This window comes from Coenobita brevimanus, chromosome 23, assembly GCF_032717465.1.
Source record: "Coenobita brevimanus isolate Jiangsu-jjx chromosome 23, ASM3271746v2, whole genome shotgun sequence".
Taxonomy (NCBI): domain Eukaryota; kingdom Metazoa; phylum Arthropoda; class Malacostraca; order Decapoda; family Coenobitidae; genus Coenobita; species Coenobita brevimanus.
The window spans coordinates 65143859-65161045 of NC_136976.1; the positions used below are offsets into that span (position 1 = coordinate 65143859).

Consider the following 17187-nt stretch of genomic DNA (forward strand, 5'->3'; position numbering starts at 1 on the left):
AGAGAATGACTCTGATACCTATCAGGACATGGATAAGAAAAGTATGTATCAGATTCTGTTCTCTCCCATTTGATGTTGTATTTGTTGCACAGTCTCCCATAGTATTTCTTTTATGTTTCCTAACTCCCAGGTCCCTTCTGAGGGTCTCACTCCACATTTTCCTTAGTTTGCCAGCAAAATCTCTCCTTCCCACCTTTAGAAATGTAGAAGTCTTATTCCAGTTACTCTCCTATATTGACACCATTTTTGTCTATCTGTACACACCATTTCACTAACACACTCGGGGCTTATGCATCCTATTGATTTTGAAAATTATGTTCTGTCCTTCAGTGTGGCATTACACACCTATCTCACCATTCTCACTTCAGTATACAGTATTTGAATTTATGGATACTACCATTCTTAACTGTTATGTTTTACTACCATTACATTTCTCACATGTGAAGCATGCAACCCCTTTCATATGGAGCTAATATTCTAAACTTCTTCAAATTATAATTTCATAATTGATTTAGCTTCAGCACCATCCCATTCACAGACCATGTCACTCAAATAGCTACATTCCAAACATATCAATTACAGTAATTTCTTTCAGTTTTTGCTGGAGAAGAATGTAGTACAGTACTCTGCTGTGAAGCATTAACAACAATATTTAATGTGGTACAGTATGTAATAGCTATCAGTAATAGCCCTTGTATAATTCAAATTATCTAAACATATATACATATAAAATACTGTTATGTTTGCACACTTCTTCCATACATACCTTTTCCGTTGGAACATCACACATGAGGATTCCAGGGTAGTTTGGTACAAAGCCATATTGTTCATACTGCTGGAAGTTGGCTGCTGCATGTCCTAAAGAGCAGGTGGAAATGATCACTGTAACCACATCTATCACCTCTTCCACAGAGGAGAACCCTGAAATGAAACAAGTATCAGTACTAGGCTGTGTATCCCTTAACTCATTAGAAATAACCATCAGTATATGAAAACATGGCCATGTGGAGAGGATGGAAAGCGAGAGACTAACGAGGAGAGTGTATGTGTGTGAGGCAGAGGGGGGAAAAGGGAGGAGGAGGTCAAGGATTAGATGGAGGAATGGAGTGGAGAGGTACTGTATATGAGAGAGGGGGTGTGTGGGCTGGGGGACGGGTAGTGAAATGGCGGGGGACAGGGCACCATGGAGGCGATTTGTTTGTGGCCACCCCTTACAGGATTAAGGTGTCTGGCAATAGATAGATAGATTGACAGATAGATATATGAAAGTAGTGTGAAGGTCCCTTAACTAAGGGTCCCTAATTCCACTCTAATACCATAATAATCCTGAACATTTTTACTCAGTTGCCTCCCCAAGAGCTTCCAAAATCTTGCATACAGGGTTTGTTTTATTTCAAGAGGCTTTGTAGATCCAAACCAAAAAGTTCTTGAACACAGGCATGATAGATGTGAAAGTGAGCAGGATAGTGCTTCTCAACTTCGAATGGCTGGTATACCTGACTGCAAGTGATCTAATTGTACATCATGATGCTTATGTATAGTAACCTTCAGTAACTGCTGAAACAGATAATACTGTTACAAAACAACTGAGAGAGCTATCTTCAGAGTCTTTATTTATTTTTACCAAACTGCATAGTGCGTACAGTATTTCAGAAGCTTGTGCTGATGTTTGCATGTATCAGCATTACTGGTAATCATCTGGTGGTTGCTCACCATATTGCAAAATTTCTATTTATGGGAGATTTTAGCACTGTTCATTAATACAATACTGAATTATAGTTGTGAAACAGGGTACTAGGCTATTCTGGTTGGCTTGCATTTCTCAAAGGGCAGACTGTAAATTATTATTCTAAATGGATGTGGATCTACAATTTAAGGCCCAGCTTTCAGAAACTGTTGGCGAAGTAATTAGCTGGTTTTGTCACTTGAATTAGCTTCCAGTCCATATAATCAACCGTACCATGGCCTTCTCCAATGCGAGGATTTTTTTTAAAGGGAAGCATGGCATCATTATTTATGTATGTTGCATGAATGAGGACTTTCTGAAGTGTAAAAGGAAAAAGATTTTTGCAAGAGGATACATGTGCTGGTGTTGTTGGACTGGTAATACAGTATTTATGAGTTTTTTATACATCACTGGTGCAGACCTTCAGTGGGTGTGAGATAGACACAGTTCATTTGGTCACAATAACATTCTTATCTGAATGATCACAGCAACTTGATTTCATTCCCGAACTTAAGTTTTGGGCTGTACCCAAGAAAATATGGCAACATTGTTAACAAACCTTCCTTGGTTCCTGGAACATTTTGTAATCCAACTCCATTCATGTTCCTGGGTTTCACCAGTTCCTCCCGCCACCACCGCAACTCCCAGTCACCACTCAGCTTCTCTGGGGTATCTGGTAATTAAGAGCGAGGAAAGTGCTTAATTCGCCAGTAAATATCAATTACTAACAATGAATTGCACTAATTACTGACTATAAATTACCAAGATAATGTCTTTATGGTAAAAAGAGCTTAATATAAAAAAACTCTGCAATGTGAAATGAATACCACATAAATAAAGCAGCAGATCCAAGAGAGATGATACCCTGAAAAATGAATTTGTGGTTACCAGATGATTATACAGTGTGATCTAAATCATCAGCAGTGAGGATGAATAAAGAACATTCTTCAAAGCTATCATAAAAACTCAAGATCCTTGCTCAGTGCTAGGCAAGGTCCACACACCTTCTGCACCTCCACACTATGAAGAAGTGTGAAATAGTGTGTGGAAGTGCGGATTGGTCTGCACACCCTCTCGCACACTTGAAAAATAAAAATAATAAAAATAAATGTAAAGAGACATTGATCACGCAGCATTTGCATGACAAATTATCATAGGTGATAAATATTATTTTCTAGAGAAGGGAAAGAAGTTGTGTGGGGCTTTCATGGATTTGGAGAAAGCATATGACAGGGTGGATAGACAAGGATTGTGGAAAGTTTTAAGAATATATGGAGTAGATGGAAAGTTGTTGAATGCTGTGAAGAGTATGTATGATGATGCCAAGGCTGCAGTGCGTGTGGATGGTGAACTAAGTGAATTTTTCTCTTTGGAGGTTGGGCTGAAACAGGGATGTGCCATGTCTCCATGGTTGTTCAATCTGTTCATGGATGGGGTAATAAAAGAGGTACAAGGTAGGGTAGTGGATGTTGGAGTGGCCCTGGTGAGAGAGGATAGTGTTTGGAAACTCCCTGTACTGTTGTTTGCAGATGATACTGTGTTGTTGAGTGAAGACGAAGGGGAGCTGCAAGGCTTGGTGGATGAGTTTGGGAGAGTGTGCAAGAAATGGAATCTAAAGGTGAATGTAGGGAAGAGTAAAGTGATGGTCTTTGAGAGAGGTGAAGTCAGTGAATGTACAGCGAGGTTGGATGGTGAGGAATTGGAAAATGTGAGTACGTTTAAGTACTTGGGTAGTGTGATGAGTAAGGATGGAGGTTTGGAGGGTGAAGTGCTTGAAAGGGTACAGCAGGGAAGAAAGGTTGCTGGTTCCTTGAAAGCAGTGATAAGAAACAGGGAAGTGAGCATGGAAGTGAAAAAGTTACTACATGACAGTATTGTGATACCAACTCAAAGTATGGAAGTGAAGCTTGGACATTGTTGGAAGGACACAAGTCAAGAGTGAGAGCAGTGGAAATGAGTTATTTAAGAGGAGCCTGTGGAGTCACATGGAGAGACAGGCGGATGAATGAGGATATAGAGGAGCGTTGTGGTGTGGATGTGGATGTGATAGGAAGTGTTATGAGGAACACGCTGAGGTGGTTTGGCCATGTGGAGAGGATGGAGGGTGAAAGACTGACGAAGAGAGTGTATATGAGTGAGGTGGAGGGGGGAAGAGGGAGGGGGAGGCCGAGGATGAGATGGAGGGATGGGGTGGAGAGGTATATGAGAGAGGGGTGTGTGAGTTGGGAGCAGGGCAGTGAAATGGCGGGGGACAGGACGACGTGGAGGCGATTTGTTTGTGGCCACCCCAAACGGGATTGAGGCGTCTGGCAATAGATAGATAGATAGAGACTGATCACTGAAATCAGTGTTCATACAGGCATGAGGTGTGCCAGCTGCACATTTTCCTTTTTCTCCAAACTGGACAGCAAATGCGCCTAGATCACTCGATCAGCCAAGACAGCTGAATAGAAGAAATTTGGTGACTCACCTGGCAATATATTATTGACTACTTGTATATCGCCTGACAGGTGAAAGAGGGGGTCAGGGGAGTAGAGCCCCCCTGTTTGGGAACGGCAAGGTGTAAGGCAGAAGAAAGGAAAGGTCTGCTTTAGTTACTACAGTAACTCACAGTGCTTTAGAATTTTGTCAGCTATTGACCAGTCAACATCTCTACTTTAGTGTTTTTACATTTTACAGTAGTATTCCCTCTTCTGGGGAATTTGTCCCCAGACTGGGAAATCTGGATACATTTAGGGAGAAATCTAGAGAAATGGCCTTTCTAGGGAGGTTTATCTTCTTCACCATACTTACATAGCATGTATTCACAAACATCTGTCTATCTACTTACTGCCAGATGCCTTAATCCCGTAAGGGGTGGCCACAAACAAATCGCTTCCATGTCGCCCTGTCCCCTGCCATTTCACTGCCCTGCTCCCAGCTTACACCCCCCTCTCTCCTATATCTCTCCACTCCATCCCTCCACCTCATCCTTGGCTTTCCCCTCCCTCTCTCCCCCTCCACCTCACTCACATACACTCTCCTCATCAGTCTTTCACTCTCCATCCTCTCCACATGGCCAAACCACTTCACAGTGTTTCTCCTAACGCCTCCTATCACATCCACATCCACACCACAACGTTCCTTCACTTCCTTCTTTGTCAGTCTGTCTCTCCATGTGACTCCAGATGCTCCACTCAAATAACTAATTTCCACTGCTCACACTCTTGACTTCTGTCCCTCCAGCAAAGTCCAAGCTTCACTTCCATTTGTTAGAGTTGGCATCACAATATTATCATGTAGTAACTTCTTCACTTCCATGGTCACTTCCCTGTTTCTTATCACTGCTTTCAAGGAACCAGCAACCTTTCTTCCTTGTTGTACCCTTTCAAGCACTTCACCCTCTAAACTACAATCTTTACTCACCACACTACCCAAATACTTAAACACACTCATATTTTCCATTTCCTCCTCATCCAACCCCACTGTACGTTTACTGACTTCATGTCTCTCGAAGACCATAACTTTACTCTTCCTTACATTCAACTTTAGATTCTGTTTCTTACACACTCTCCCAAACTCATCCACCGAGCCTTGCAGTTCCTTTTGTCTTCACTTACCTAAACAGTATCATCTGCAAACAACCGTACAGTACAGGGAGTTTCCAAACTCTGCCCTCTCTCACTAGGGCCACTCCAACATCCACTGCCCTACATTGTATCTCATTTATAACCCCATCCATATACAGATTGAACCACCATGGAGACATGACACATCCCTACAGTATTTCAATTCAACCTTCAGATAAAAAAATTCACTCAGTTCACTATCCACACACACTGCAGCCATAGCACCCTCATGCATACTCTTCACAGCATTCAACAACTTCCCATCTACTCCATATACTCTTAATACTTTCCACAATCAGTGTCTATCCATCCTGTCATATGCTTTCTCCAAAACCATGAAGGTCACATAAAACTTCTTTCCCTTCCCTAGAAACTTTTCCACTAAAGATCCAAGAATGAATATCTGATCTACACCTCTTCCCTTCCTAAAACCTCCCTGTTCTTCTCCAACTAATTCCTCTGTTATTTCCCTAACTGTCAATAAGTATCCTGCTGTATACTTTTCCTATTACACTAAGAAGACAAATGCCCCTATGATTATCACATACTACTTCTTCCCCTTTTCCTTTGTACAGGGGGATAATTATACCTGACTTCCAATCCTCCAGGACCCAACCTTCCTCCCAGGCCATGCTACACATCTTCCACATCCATTCTACTGCTATCTCTCCCCCATGCTTCAGTATTTCACCACACACTCCATCAATTCCTGGGGCTTTCCCCATTTTAACTTTCTTTATTGTATCCACAACTTCCATCCTACTGATTTCTCTCTTCTCACATCCCTCCGTCTTCCAGCCATTCTCCAGCCACTTACACTCGCATTACTTTCATTTTCTATGTTCAACAATTCCTTAAAGTGTTCCTTCCATCTGCCCACTTTTTCTCCCTTCTCCACTAGTAATCTACCATTTTTATCTTTCACTCCCCAACTAACTTCTTTGGCACTCTGTCTAACTCTCTTGACCTCTTTCCAGAACATTTTCTTACATTCCCTCCACTTTAAACTCAGATTCCTTCCAAATTCCTCATCCACTCTCTTCTTACTCTCTCTTACTAATCTTTTCACCTCTCTCTTCCTCTCTCTGTATGGTATTACTCTCTCTTCTGTTTCTCAGCTTCCACACCCGTTTCTCAACCATTCACTATATGCTTTCTTCTTTTGTGTCACAGCCTGTCTCACCTCTTCATTCCACCATGCTGTTCCCCGCACCCCTTTTCATCTTCTCTTCACCCCATACACCACCTCACATGCTGCACAGATTCCCTCTGTAAATATCTTGCACACACCTTCCACGTCCCCCATCTGCTCCAATCGATATTTACCCAATCGCTCCTCCACTTCCCCCTTATATTCACAAACATGATTTCTGCTGATAATGATTAGTGAAGTATGTGGGGGGGTAGAAGGATGAAGAACTAAAAGAGCAAGAATACTAAAATTTTACCCATGATTAAGTTTCCTACCTGTTTTTTCACTGTGGTCACAGGATATGGCTTCAAGCAATAGACCACTCAGTTAGATGCTGAATGATCATTTGCCATTGTTACATATTAGTGCTGAATCATCTTCATGATTAACTACTGCAACAACACCCTAGTAAAAATGAAGTAAAAAGCTTACCGTAGTGATGTGAAACAACTGTGGTAACATATTTCTTGATAGCATTGTAGAGAGGAATGGCATCATCTCTGTATGGGTAGTATGGAAGGATGTTCTTGTCTAGTACCCCTCGGGCCTCCAACTCCTTCTCAACTTGTCCTTCACGATCAAACCTCCATCGGTCAAAACCTCTCCTCATGAGCTCAAAAATTCCTTTCACTCCCTGGGTCATGCAATTGTCGACCCAGCCGCCTGGTGACACTAGCTTCTCAAGGCCTCTCCTACACCAATTACAAAAATATTAATGATGGCATAATGCTAAAATGTCAGCTAAAATATTTAAAAACTCAGTACTGTACCTGTACTACATTTCATGTGCGACAGTCAGTACATAATAGGTCACCAAATTAATTTTTAAGGTGAAAAATCTCAAATCTGAATGTTTTCAAAAACCTCCACTGCATTCAAGCATGGAAGGAAGGGGGGGGGGGTGATGATACAGAAGGTTCTCTGTACAACATGAGATAGGTTATGCAGAGCCTCATGCTGAATCAGGTTTGTGCTAAAACATGACATATAATTACATGTAAAATGGAGAGTTGGGTTCTTGGAACCCCATATTTTTCCTAAAAAAATATACTGTATATAAAGTTCAGTTATTATCATTGTTTCTGCCTCAGATGCATGCTGCAACATGTTTACATGGGATCTTGCCAACTGGACATGTCAGTGCATCCTAATCTAACTCAGTTGAGAGGCTTTACCCCCTAAGATCTTCCATAATTTGAACCACCTAAAATTGCCACTATACCTAACCTTGAAAGCCTCCAATACTATCTATCTATCTATCTATTGCCAGACGCCTCAATCCCGTTTGGGGTGGCCACAAACAAATCGCCTCCAAGTTGCCCTGTCCCCTGCCATTTCACTGCCCTGCTCCCAACTCACACCCCCCCTCCAATACCAACCAGACAAAAATTCCTACTAGCCAATCAACGTTTGAAAAATTGTCATCCAGAAGCTAGCATATTTTGCTTAGAATTACTTTTGGTGCATAAAAAAAGAAGAAAAAAGAAAGAAAAAGAAAGCAGTGTGAACTGGTTTTTGAAAGTATCATTAGTCATCAACAATAAAGGAAAAAATACTATGAATATGACTGCATACAACTATGGTAACCACAAAATAATGCAATAATCCTAGATAATAAACATGTCAGCCAAGCAGTATAATTTGTATGATAGTATAAGTCAAAAGAACAACTCACATAATTATCTTACCTAATTTCTTATGACAAAATGTAATCTTCACATACCATAAGAGGTGAATTTTCTAGCCCCCAAGTCTGTCAGTTACAAACAAAAATCAGTCATAAAGCCCTTTTCACAATCATTGCACTAAACAAAAGATGAGTTTCACTGCTCCCACATTGTTAACATCTTTAGTTTTTTATTCTCTCCAACAAAGTAACTAACTACATCATACACACACCTGACTCATTTTATCTGATTGTCCCACCTTTGACTGAATGCTGCTCTTGCTTCGCATTAAGCTACCACACCACATGCCACTTTGTCCAATAATTTTACTTCTCCCATGGGAATAAATGCATTTCTTGTGTTCTTAGCACTTTCAGGGTACTTAGAAATTGTAACTTAAGTTAGTTTGGAATCTTCTGCTCAGAGCTCTGAGGTGAAATGGAGTGAGGAAAAAAATTGAATACAATGAATGCTTCTTGGCACAGCAATAGGGAAGTGGAATACAGTGAATGTTTCTGGACACAACAGTAGTCAGCATGACAGTGAGAATGAGGCAGGCAGCAACAAGTATTGGATATGGGTCATGTAGGTCAGCTTGGGTCAAGGAACCCTAGCAGCAACCAACAAAAGCACAAAGAATGAACTGTAAACAAACATAGCCATCTGGAAACCCAGTGGTAATCTCTCAATTACCCATCGTTACAACATCCAGCCCAGTGCAATATCTGGCGCTTTTTGCTCCCCTCTGTTAAAATAATATCCAGCAAAATTAAGCAATATCTGGCTCAAAAACGGAAAGCAATCAATGATGCTTCGCATTTTTCGGTGGTGATGTGTATCATTTGACTCAGACATAGGACCTAATCGGCACGCAGGCAGACCCCTCAACACACCAACCAATCACAGTGCGTTGTGAGAGCAGCCCACCTGACATGCCAAGCCTACCATCACTCTCTCATTCTCTCTTGTGGATGCCACATGGTGTGGTGCATTTGTGACCCACGCAGTGGCTACCCCCTGATGGCCCCCTGTGCCTCTGCGTTGCTGTAGTGCTGACTTCTTTTGTGGTCTCTCGGTGCTCCTTGTTCTAGTGCTCTTGACTACTGTACTCAAGTTTGCGTGATGGCCGAGACTGTGGCTCTTGTGCTGATGCCAACACTAGGTGTGCATGATTATGATTGTGTAATGTACTGTATTACTGTACTATAAGTGCTGTACTGTATCAGTACTGTATTTTATTTTATGCTTCATATTAATTTTGTACTCATGGGTAATATTATAGAAAGGTTTTTAGGACAGAGAGTCCAGACAGATAGCTTAGGGTAGTAACATCTTATCCAGCTCAATGCTGAATGGATAGCTGATTGGGAGTACCAATGCAATATCCAGCGTTTCGCAATAACTGGCCGGGGGTAGGGGGGGCAGAACTATGCCTGATAATTGAGAGATTACTGTACCTAAGCACACCCACTTCCTATTAGTTTCTCTCCTGCAACTGAGTGATATTATTGTGTTACTGAATAATAAAGGGAAATTTTAAATGCTTGTGTTACTGTAAGATCACTGCTTCCCTTTGTCGTAAATCGTGACTACTGTACGGTGTGTCCTAACACAATCGGTGCATATTTGGAGACAAAGTTTTTCTTTTTGACAGTATAAGAACAGATAAATTACGGTACTAATAAACTAGTAAGTTGCTTCACGGTAATTACTAGTATAGTAATGGTACCATAAAGTATCAAATATATTATTTTCTTATTAAGATTCTAGATTTTAAAAATTTCCATTTTGTTTAAAGCCTGTGGACCTAAGCATTTCTGATATGAAAGTTTACTCTGTAGTATATTATTACCATTCACATTTCCTGTGTTACATAACTTGCGGTTCTCTAATATGAAATAAACTTACGTGTTAATGGCCAATAAGAAGAGAAAATGTGGTGCCATTAGCTTGAAGAGTGGATGTGAGGGGGAGAGGTTGCGGTGTGTGCAGATGACGACGCCCTCCATGAGTAGATGTGTGTAACCCAAGTGTGTCAGGGCCTGGTGGTGCTGTGCTTCTGCATTGTTGTAGAACATTTTTGCCACTAACCATGTGTTAGGGGGGTCTTTTGGTGTGTAAACCTGCGATAAATAATATTTTTCAATACACATGAAGTACCAGTACAGTACTAGAGGATAAAATAATTACTGACTTATTCTGCAACATATCTTAATGGGAATGTTTACTTGCATTCTGTTGCTATCATTAGTCTGATGAATACCATGAAGAATGATTATATACAGTGCACTGTACTTAAACTCACAGGGTTGTCACTTCCTTTCCTTTGTTTGAGTTGTATAGCAACAGGCATCAATTTGTCATCCTTGTTAAGATGGAAGAGAGCCATGGGTGAAGCCAACTGAAAAACAAGGGCAATTAAAAAATAACTGGGAGCAGAATAAATTTACATTATAGTATACCTGTACAAACTGAAGATGATACTGCTTTTTAAAAGATATGATGTGCATAAATAACTGTTCCTGTAGGACAACTGTTGAAGTACCGTACCGCTAAATCCACCATTAACACCTGCCAGATTGATTCTCTGTATGTAGTTCACCTTCAGTGAGTAATGTTTTATAGCCGCTGTAAATCAGACCTCATGTGATGCTGGCAGTGAGGCCCATGCAAACCTTCATTGTACCTCACATGAGGTCTGCAGCTCAGCAAGGGTTAACATCTTTATAAATTTCCTCCCTGTTGATATACAATCATCTGGCAGTAGTCAGAGTAAATAAAAATGAAGCCATTAAGCTAAAAGGATTAATGAAGACAGTCACTATAATTCCTTTCCTATAAAAAGTCTCTCCATGCCTAAATCAGTGTTTGGCGGTTGACACACACACACACACACACACACACCTTCATGAAGGCACTGAAAACAATAACTACAAAATTAATATGAAAGATTAAAATTCTGCTTTACCATTGCTCAGTTACAGTTATATTTTAAACATCATTCAGCATTATTACATAAGTACTGTATTAAAAACCTAAGACCTACAACTCCTATACTTGTTGTACAGTCTGAAAATAGGAGTGATAATATAGATTTTAGTGAACACTAAGAACCAAATCAGAGCATAGGAAGATTGTAGTATTTTCACTGTTTTTGGACTACCAGAGTTCAAGAGCTTATCGTCATTAATTATGATGAAACACCTTTAAACCATGCACTTCTCTCTTGGGGGACTGAGGCACTTTCCCTGTTTGGAGGACTTTAGTAGAATCATGAAGTACTATATTTGCTACTGGATGCCCTTCCTGGCATCAGCTGATGGCCCTTGTGTGGGATCTAAAGCATGACTTTCTTTTCTTTTTTTTCTTTTTAGTAGTATGCACACCATGGTAAAGTGCTAGAACATGGACCACATGAATTCTATCTGTCTATTGCCAGCTGCCATAAACCTGTAAGGGGTGGCCATTTGACTTTGAGTACATGAATTACTGATGGTAAATCATGAGGAAACTTTGTGCATCACACAGTCTTGTATGGATAATGTTTTAAGTTTAGAATTTAGTCAGCTCTAACAGTGAAACACTAAAAATGAATATAAATACTGTATGCACTGAGGTTAAAGAAATGGGAAATTCAACTGGTGTTGTAATCTTACTTCACGGGGCTCTTTGCAAGAAAGACCATCTGTGATTTCCAGGTTGCAAATGAAGATTTTGTTTTTCTCCAGAGCCTCAGCCAGGGACATGTCACCCAAGAGGCCCTTGACTGTGTCCTCGGTCACATCAAAACTAGAACAAAAACATCATTTTTTATTATTTCCAGTGCAGTCTGACTAGTCTCTTTTTGTAGTTCCTTTTACTTAGTGGTAACCAATGACTAACACAGCACAAACTGGTAACCATCCATTGTATTACTACATTAATCATCATCAACCTGGCCCTATTTCCCATCTTAAAATGCAGTATGACAGGATCAGGAAACAGGGAAGCACAAAAATGAGAAAACTAGCAACAACATGCCCAGTGAAACAGCCTACACAATTATCCATATACAGTACATTATAATTCAAACTGTATCTATACCTGTCTATCTGCTTATCCATTTATCTGCCTGTCTGTCTATCTCTCCAGCATATACAGTATATATATATATATATATATATATATATATATATATATATATATATACAGTATATACACAGTATATATACTGTGTATATATATATATATATATATATATATATATATATATATACAGGGTGGTGCAAAAGTAGGTTGACACTCTGCCTCAACTGCGTGAGTTCATTACAGAGGCCTGCCAGGAAATCAACACCAACCTGGACCTGTGCGTTACTGTGTGTCAAAGTGTGTCTGACTGATTCCAGGAATATGTCAGTGTTGTGGGCGGATACTTTGAACACTTACGAGGCTAAAAGTGTGTCTTTTGTGTTGGAATAAATGGTAAATGTCAGCTTACTTTTGCACCACCCTGTATATATATATATATATATATATATATATATATATATATTTCATTCATTCATTGCCAGACGCCATGTATCCAAGATGGGGTGGCCAAGGGCTTAGAGTTACTTGTTTTACAGGGAGGGGCACTAATCCTCCACCAACCCCACTTGACGTAGGGATGCCAACAGCATCTGGTGTTCCCAGGCAGTCACCCATCCAAGTACTAACCAGACCCAGCGTTGCTTAACGTCGCTGATCGAACGGCAAGCGGTGTACTCAACGTGTGTATATATAAATCTTTCCTCTTCCGTCTGCCTCTGGGTGACTACACTGAGTGACAAGCCAAATGGTTTCCTGTACACCAGGAAACCATTTACTATGCTGGGTGGTAACCATATAACCAAACTATGGCACCTGGTGGTTTAGTGGGTAATTAAAGCACATCAGCCAGATAAGCCTGTGTAGGTTTATATCCAAGGGGTGGTTGGGGTTTATTGCTCATGTTATGCCACTCAGGGATGAATGAGGCTGGTCACTTTCATCTTCAGTGTCAGGACCAACTTGCCTAACCCTGGGCTCCTACGCTCCTCATGGGACAATATTGGATCAGATGATGATGATGATACTGTAATTGGGTTTTAATGTGTAGTATAGCCCTTCCACTTTCTCTGAAAATGGCAGTTCCATGCATGAATGGGTCAGCCTTGTGCACCTGATGGCCTCTGAATTCAGTTGCTGATGGGACAGAATCCGCTGGTTGTTACCAATTCTTAGGGTTTATGTTTTCACATTGAAAGGTGGTTGACTCAGTATCAGAAAAGGAAACAGAGAGGTCATATATCAGAAAAGGAAACAGAGAGGTCATATGGCTCCTTGTCCAACAATGATATAATCAGCCAGCTCTAAAGCAGGAAAAAGGAATCCGAGATGTGTAATACATTTACGTTAGTGTGAGATATCAAGGTCAGAATTTTAATTCACTAGTTGGGGTTATTCATAGTATATCAAAAAATGTACAGAAAGAGTACAGTATTACCACCACTGCAACTTACTTGTCAGGAATCTTTTTACATAAACTAATAACCTGGGGATTGACGCCCTGGATTCTCTGCAGCCCGAACCACCAATCTTCTTTCCATACATCAATGCACTGGAAATGTAGAAGACAATAAATAATCACATAAGGTAACAGTTTTCAGTGGTGTATGCTACATGAAGGGAATTTGTTTTTCCACTATCAGGTAGCTCTTACAGCTAAGGTGCATAAAATAATTTTACTACTGCTAAGAACTAATACTGTATATGAACCAGTATACAGACCAGGGTTGGCATTAAACCCTCTCCCCCCCAGAAAACACACACACACACACACACACTAAAAAAACAGCCTTAAGTGTTGGAAGAACACAAGTGAAAAGTGAGAGCAGTGGAAAGGAGTTATCTGAGAGGAGCATGTAGAGTTACATGGAGGGACAGACTGACAAATAAGGAAGTGAAGGAGCACTGTGGTGAGGATATGGATGTGATAGAAAGCGTTAGGAGAAATACATTGAGGTGGTTTGGCCATGTGGAGAGGATGGAGAGTGAGACTACCGAGGAGAGTGTACGCAAGTGAGGTTGAAGGGGGAAGAGGGAGGGAGAGACCGAGGACGAGATAGAGGGATGGAGTGGAGAGGTTTATAAGAGAGGGGGCCGTAAGCTGGGAGCAAGGCAGTGAAGTGGCGCTGAACAGAGCGACATGGAGGTGATATGTCTGTGGTCACCTCTTTACGGGATTGAGGTGTCTGGCAATATGTAGGCAGATAGATTATATACAGTATATTATATTTAATATATACATTTTATATATATATATATATATATATATATATAATGTGTGTGTGTGTGTGTGTGTGTGTGTGTGTGTGTGTGTGTGTGTGTGTGTGTGGTCTTACTGATGTGTAGAAAGTATTTTTGTTTCACAGTGCTTTACATTTACCTCCCAGCATTGGATACTGTATACAGTGATCCTTTGGTTCTTGCACACTTGGTTATAATGAACTGTTAAAATTACAGGTATTTTTATTTCGCAGTGTTTCACATTCACCTCCCAACACTGGATACGGTATACAGTGATCCCTTGGTTATTGCAATTACTGTATAATAATTTTCATTTTCACTGGTAGATGAAAATCTGCACTCCTACCGTGGGCATTTTTTGACCAAAAAACTTTATCGCGCACCTGACCTAATTTCTACTGACAGTGATGGTGCAAAATCTGTGGTTTCTGATGGTTTTGAGGGATTCAAAGATGAGGACCTACTTGAGGAGTTAATCCCAAGTGGTGGAGACCATTAACTCTCCTTCCCCTTGACTCAGAACCCATTACCTCAAGCCCATCTTAGGTCTCTGGATGGTATGTACATGTTTGATCCTTGTTGTCTTTTTCATCATTTTCTATTAGCCTAACCATGCCTATCTGTGTTTCTGATGCTTACCATAACAATACTGTATGTATGTTTTTAATGGGTCTAAATTGTTGTTAAAGAAAAAATTTAGGTTTATAGATGGAGTACCTGGTGCCTGTTAGGATAAATCCCACAGGTTCTATACCTTCATTATTGCACAGTTCTTTATCACGCACTAGGCGTGGTACCACTTATGCATGATAACCAAGGGATCGCTGAACAGTATTATGAGGGAAACATTGTTTGGAGTCGGGGATGTAGGATGTTAATTTTGCACACAGCAAAGTTGTAAGATCTGCATTAACTAATATTGTGATGTATACAGTAATTCCTATAAGTTAAAATAGGTTGTTAGTTTAGGTTAAAAAAAAATCATTAAGGCCTCCTCAGCAAGGTACGAGCACAAAAAAACACATTCAGAAGGTAAAACTAACAAAAACAGGACATTTTCGATACTGACTCCTTGCCTCACTTCAGAAGTGATATACTGTACTTCATACATGTTTTAAATTATCATAAGTATAGTTCAAGTACAGTATTTCCATGCCATAATTTATACTATACCTGTATAACCTTTTAAACCACAAATGTGTTTTAAATTACCAAAGTTACAGCTTTCTGAGCCAGTTGGGTCAGTGTTGCTACCAGGGCCAGATTAACCGTACTGTGGCCTGGAAGGCAATGCAGAGAGTTGGCCTTTAACATATAGATCTCTTTTTCCTGTTATTTCCACTGAAATTTTGGCATGACCTATAATGGCCTTTTGGATGGCCTGATAGGTGATGGCCCTCATGTGGACACCCAAAGCTTATATTTATTCCACTCTGGAAGTCTGGATGGCCTGTGACAGGCTGTGGCCTGTTTGACGGTTACCCATTTTGCCTATACAGTACCTTGTAATCTGGCCCTGGTTGCTACTGAATTTGATTTTATTGGCACTGCAATACTGTTTGGAGAAAAGTGTGCTATAACAACTATATTATACCTCTGGTTCACCAAGACTTTGTTTGAAAACCCTCTTCAGATCCTCCAAGGTGTTCCATTTGCTGGTAGTCCATTGAATGAAGTTGGTCTGGGCAAGCAGTTTGACTTTTTCTGTAGCAAAGTTCCACTGTAATATAAATACAGTATTTCTATAATTAGATATTATATATTCAAGAGTAGTTGCAATACTGAATTGAATGACTTCATTTAAAGTAATGGGAAATGGATTAATGCTTTCAACAGTAATACAGTGAGTATTTAATTTAAAAAATTACATCCAGAGTATGAAGTGACAGTTTAATGTTTAGTTAATTTCCAGGTACTTACATAATACTCTTCAGAAAATTTCTCATCACTAGGCAGATTTTCGATCTGAAAAGGAAAGAAAAAATTGTATAAATAAAGTCTCATTGTGCACATAGAGTTTACATGTTTTGTACTGTAACTTGTTTCTTTGACAGGTTAAGTAAAGTACTGTTGAATATTATCAGAATGGTGACCCATGATTTACTGTTGCAGTACAAAAATAAGTGGCTACCATGCACTAACTAGCATTTACTCATATTGTAGTATGTAGCCTACTGTGATGTGTTAACTTTGTTTCAGAACCTCAACCATTTACTAAGTTGTCAGATGTACTTTGCATTATGCGACTGTACCATAAAACCGTAAGAAATTACCAACATACCTTATATACAAACCTCGTTAAAAATAAATGCCCCACCAATATTAAAAGTTACCTACTACTGAAAGGGGGAGAGGGAGGGGGAGACAGAGGATGAGATGGAGAGATGGAGATCATGGAGTGAAGAGGTATATGAGACAGGATGGTTTGAGCTGGGGAGAGGGCAGCGAAATGTTCGGGACAGCAACATGGAGGCGATTCGCTTGTGGCCATCCCTTAAGCCCGTCACACATACGCGACTCAAGGGCCGACTGCTGCAAGACTCAAGGTCGTGTCCTAGTTTGCTACTGCGCCTCCCGACTGGCCCTGAATCTGCTCTGCTCATGACTGTCTAACGACCGCGTCAGGACTGCCGCACAACCAGTCATGATGTTCAAAAGAATGTGACAAGATCACAAGGCGACTGCGAG

General features: G+C 40.4%; 1 protein-coding gene across 3 annotated transcripts in view; it reads right to left on the minus strand.

The window, feature by feature from the left end:
- Positions 1-17187, minus strand: part of LOC145393002 (polyunsaturated fatty acid 5-lipoxygenase-like) — a 121653-nt gene that overhangs the window by 8592 nt on the left and 95874 nt on the right. For all 3 annotated transcript variants that reach the window (XM_080267313.1, XM_080267314.1, XM_080267312.1), the window contains exons 2-10: positions 16420-16464; positions 16094-16219; positions 13713-13810; positions 11850-11982; positions 10499-10594; positions 10102-10316; positions 6959-7218; positions 2286-2399; positions 767-921 (exon numbers count right to left, since the gene is read on the minus strand). In XM_080267313.1, coding sequence (XP_080123439.1) covers positions 767-921; positions 2286-2399; positions 6959-7218; positions 10102-10316; positions 10499-10594; positions 11850-11982; positions 13713-13810; positions 16094-16219; positions 16420-16464 — 1242 coding nt within the window. The remainder of the gene's footprint in view (positions 1-766; positions 922-2285; positions 2400-6958; positions 7219-10101; positions 10317-10498; positions 10595-11849; positions 11983-13712; positions 13811-16093; positions 16220-16419; positions 16465-17187) is intronic.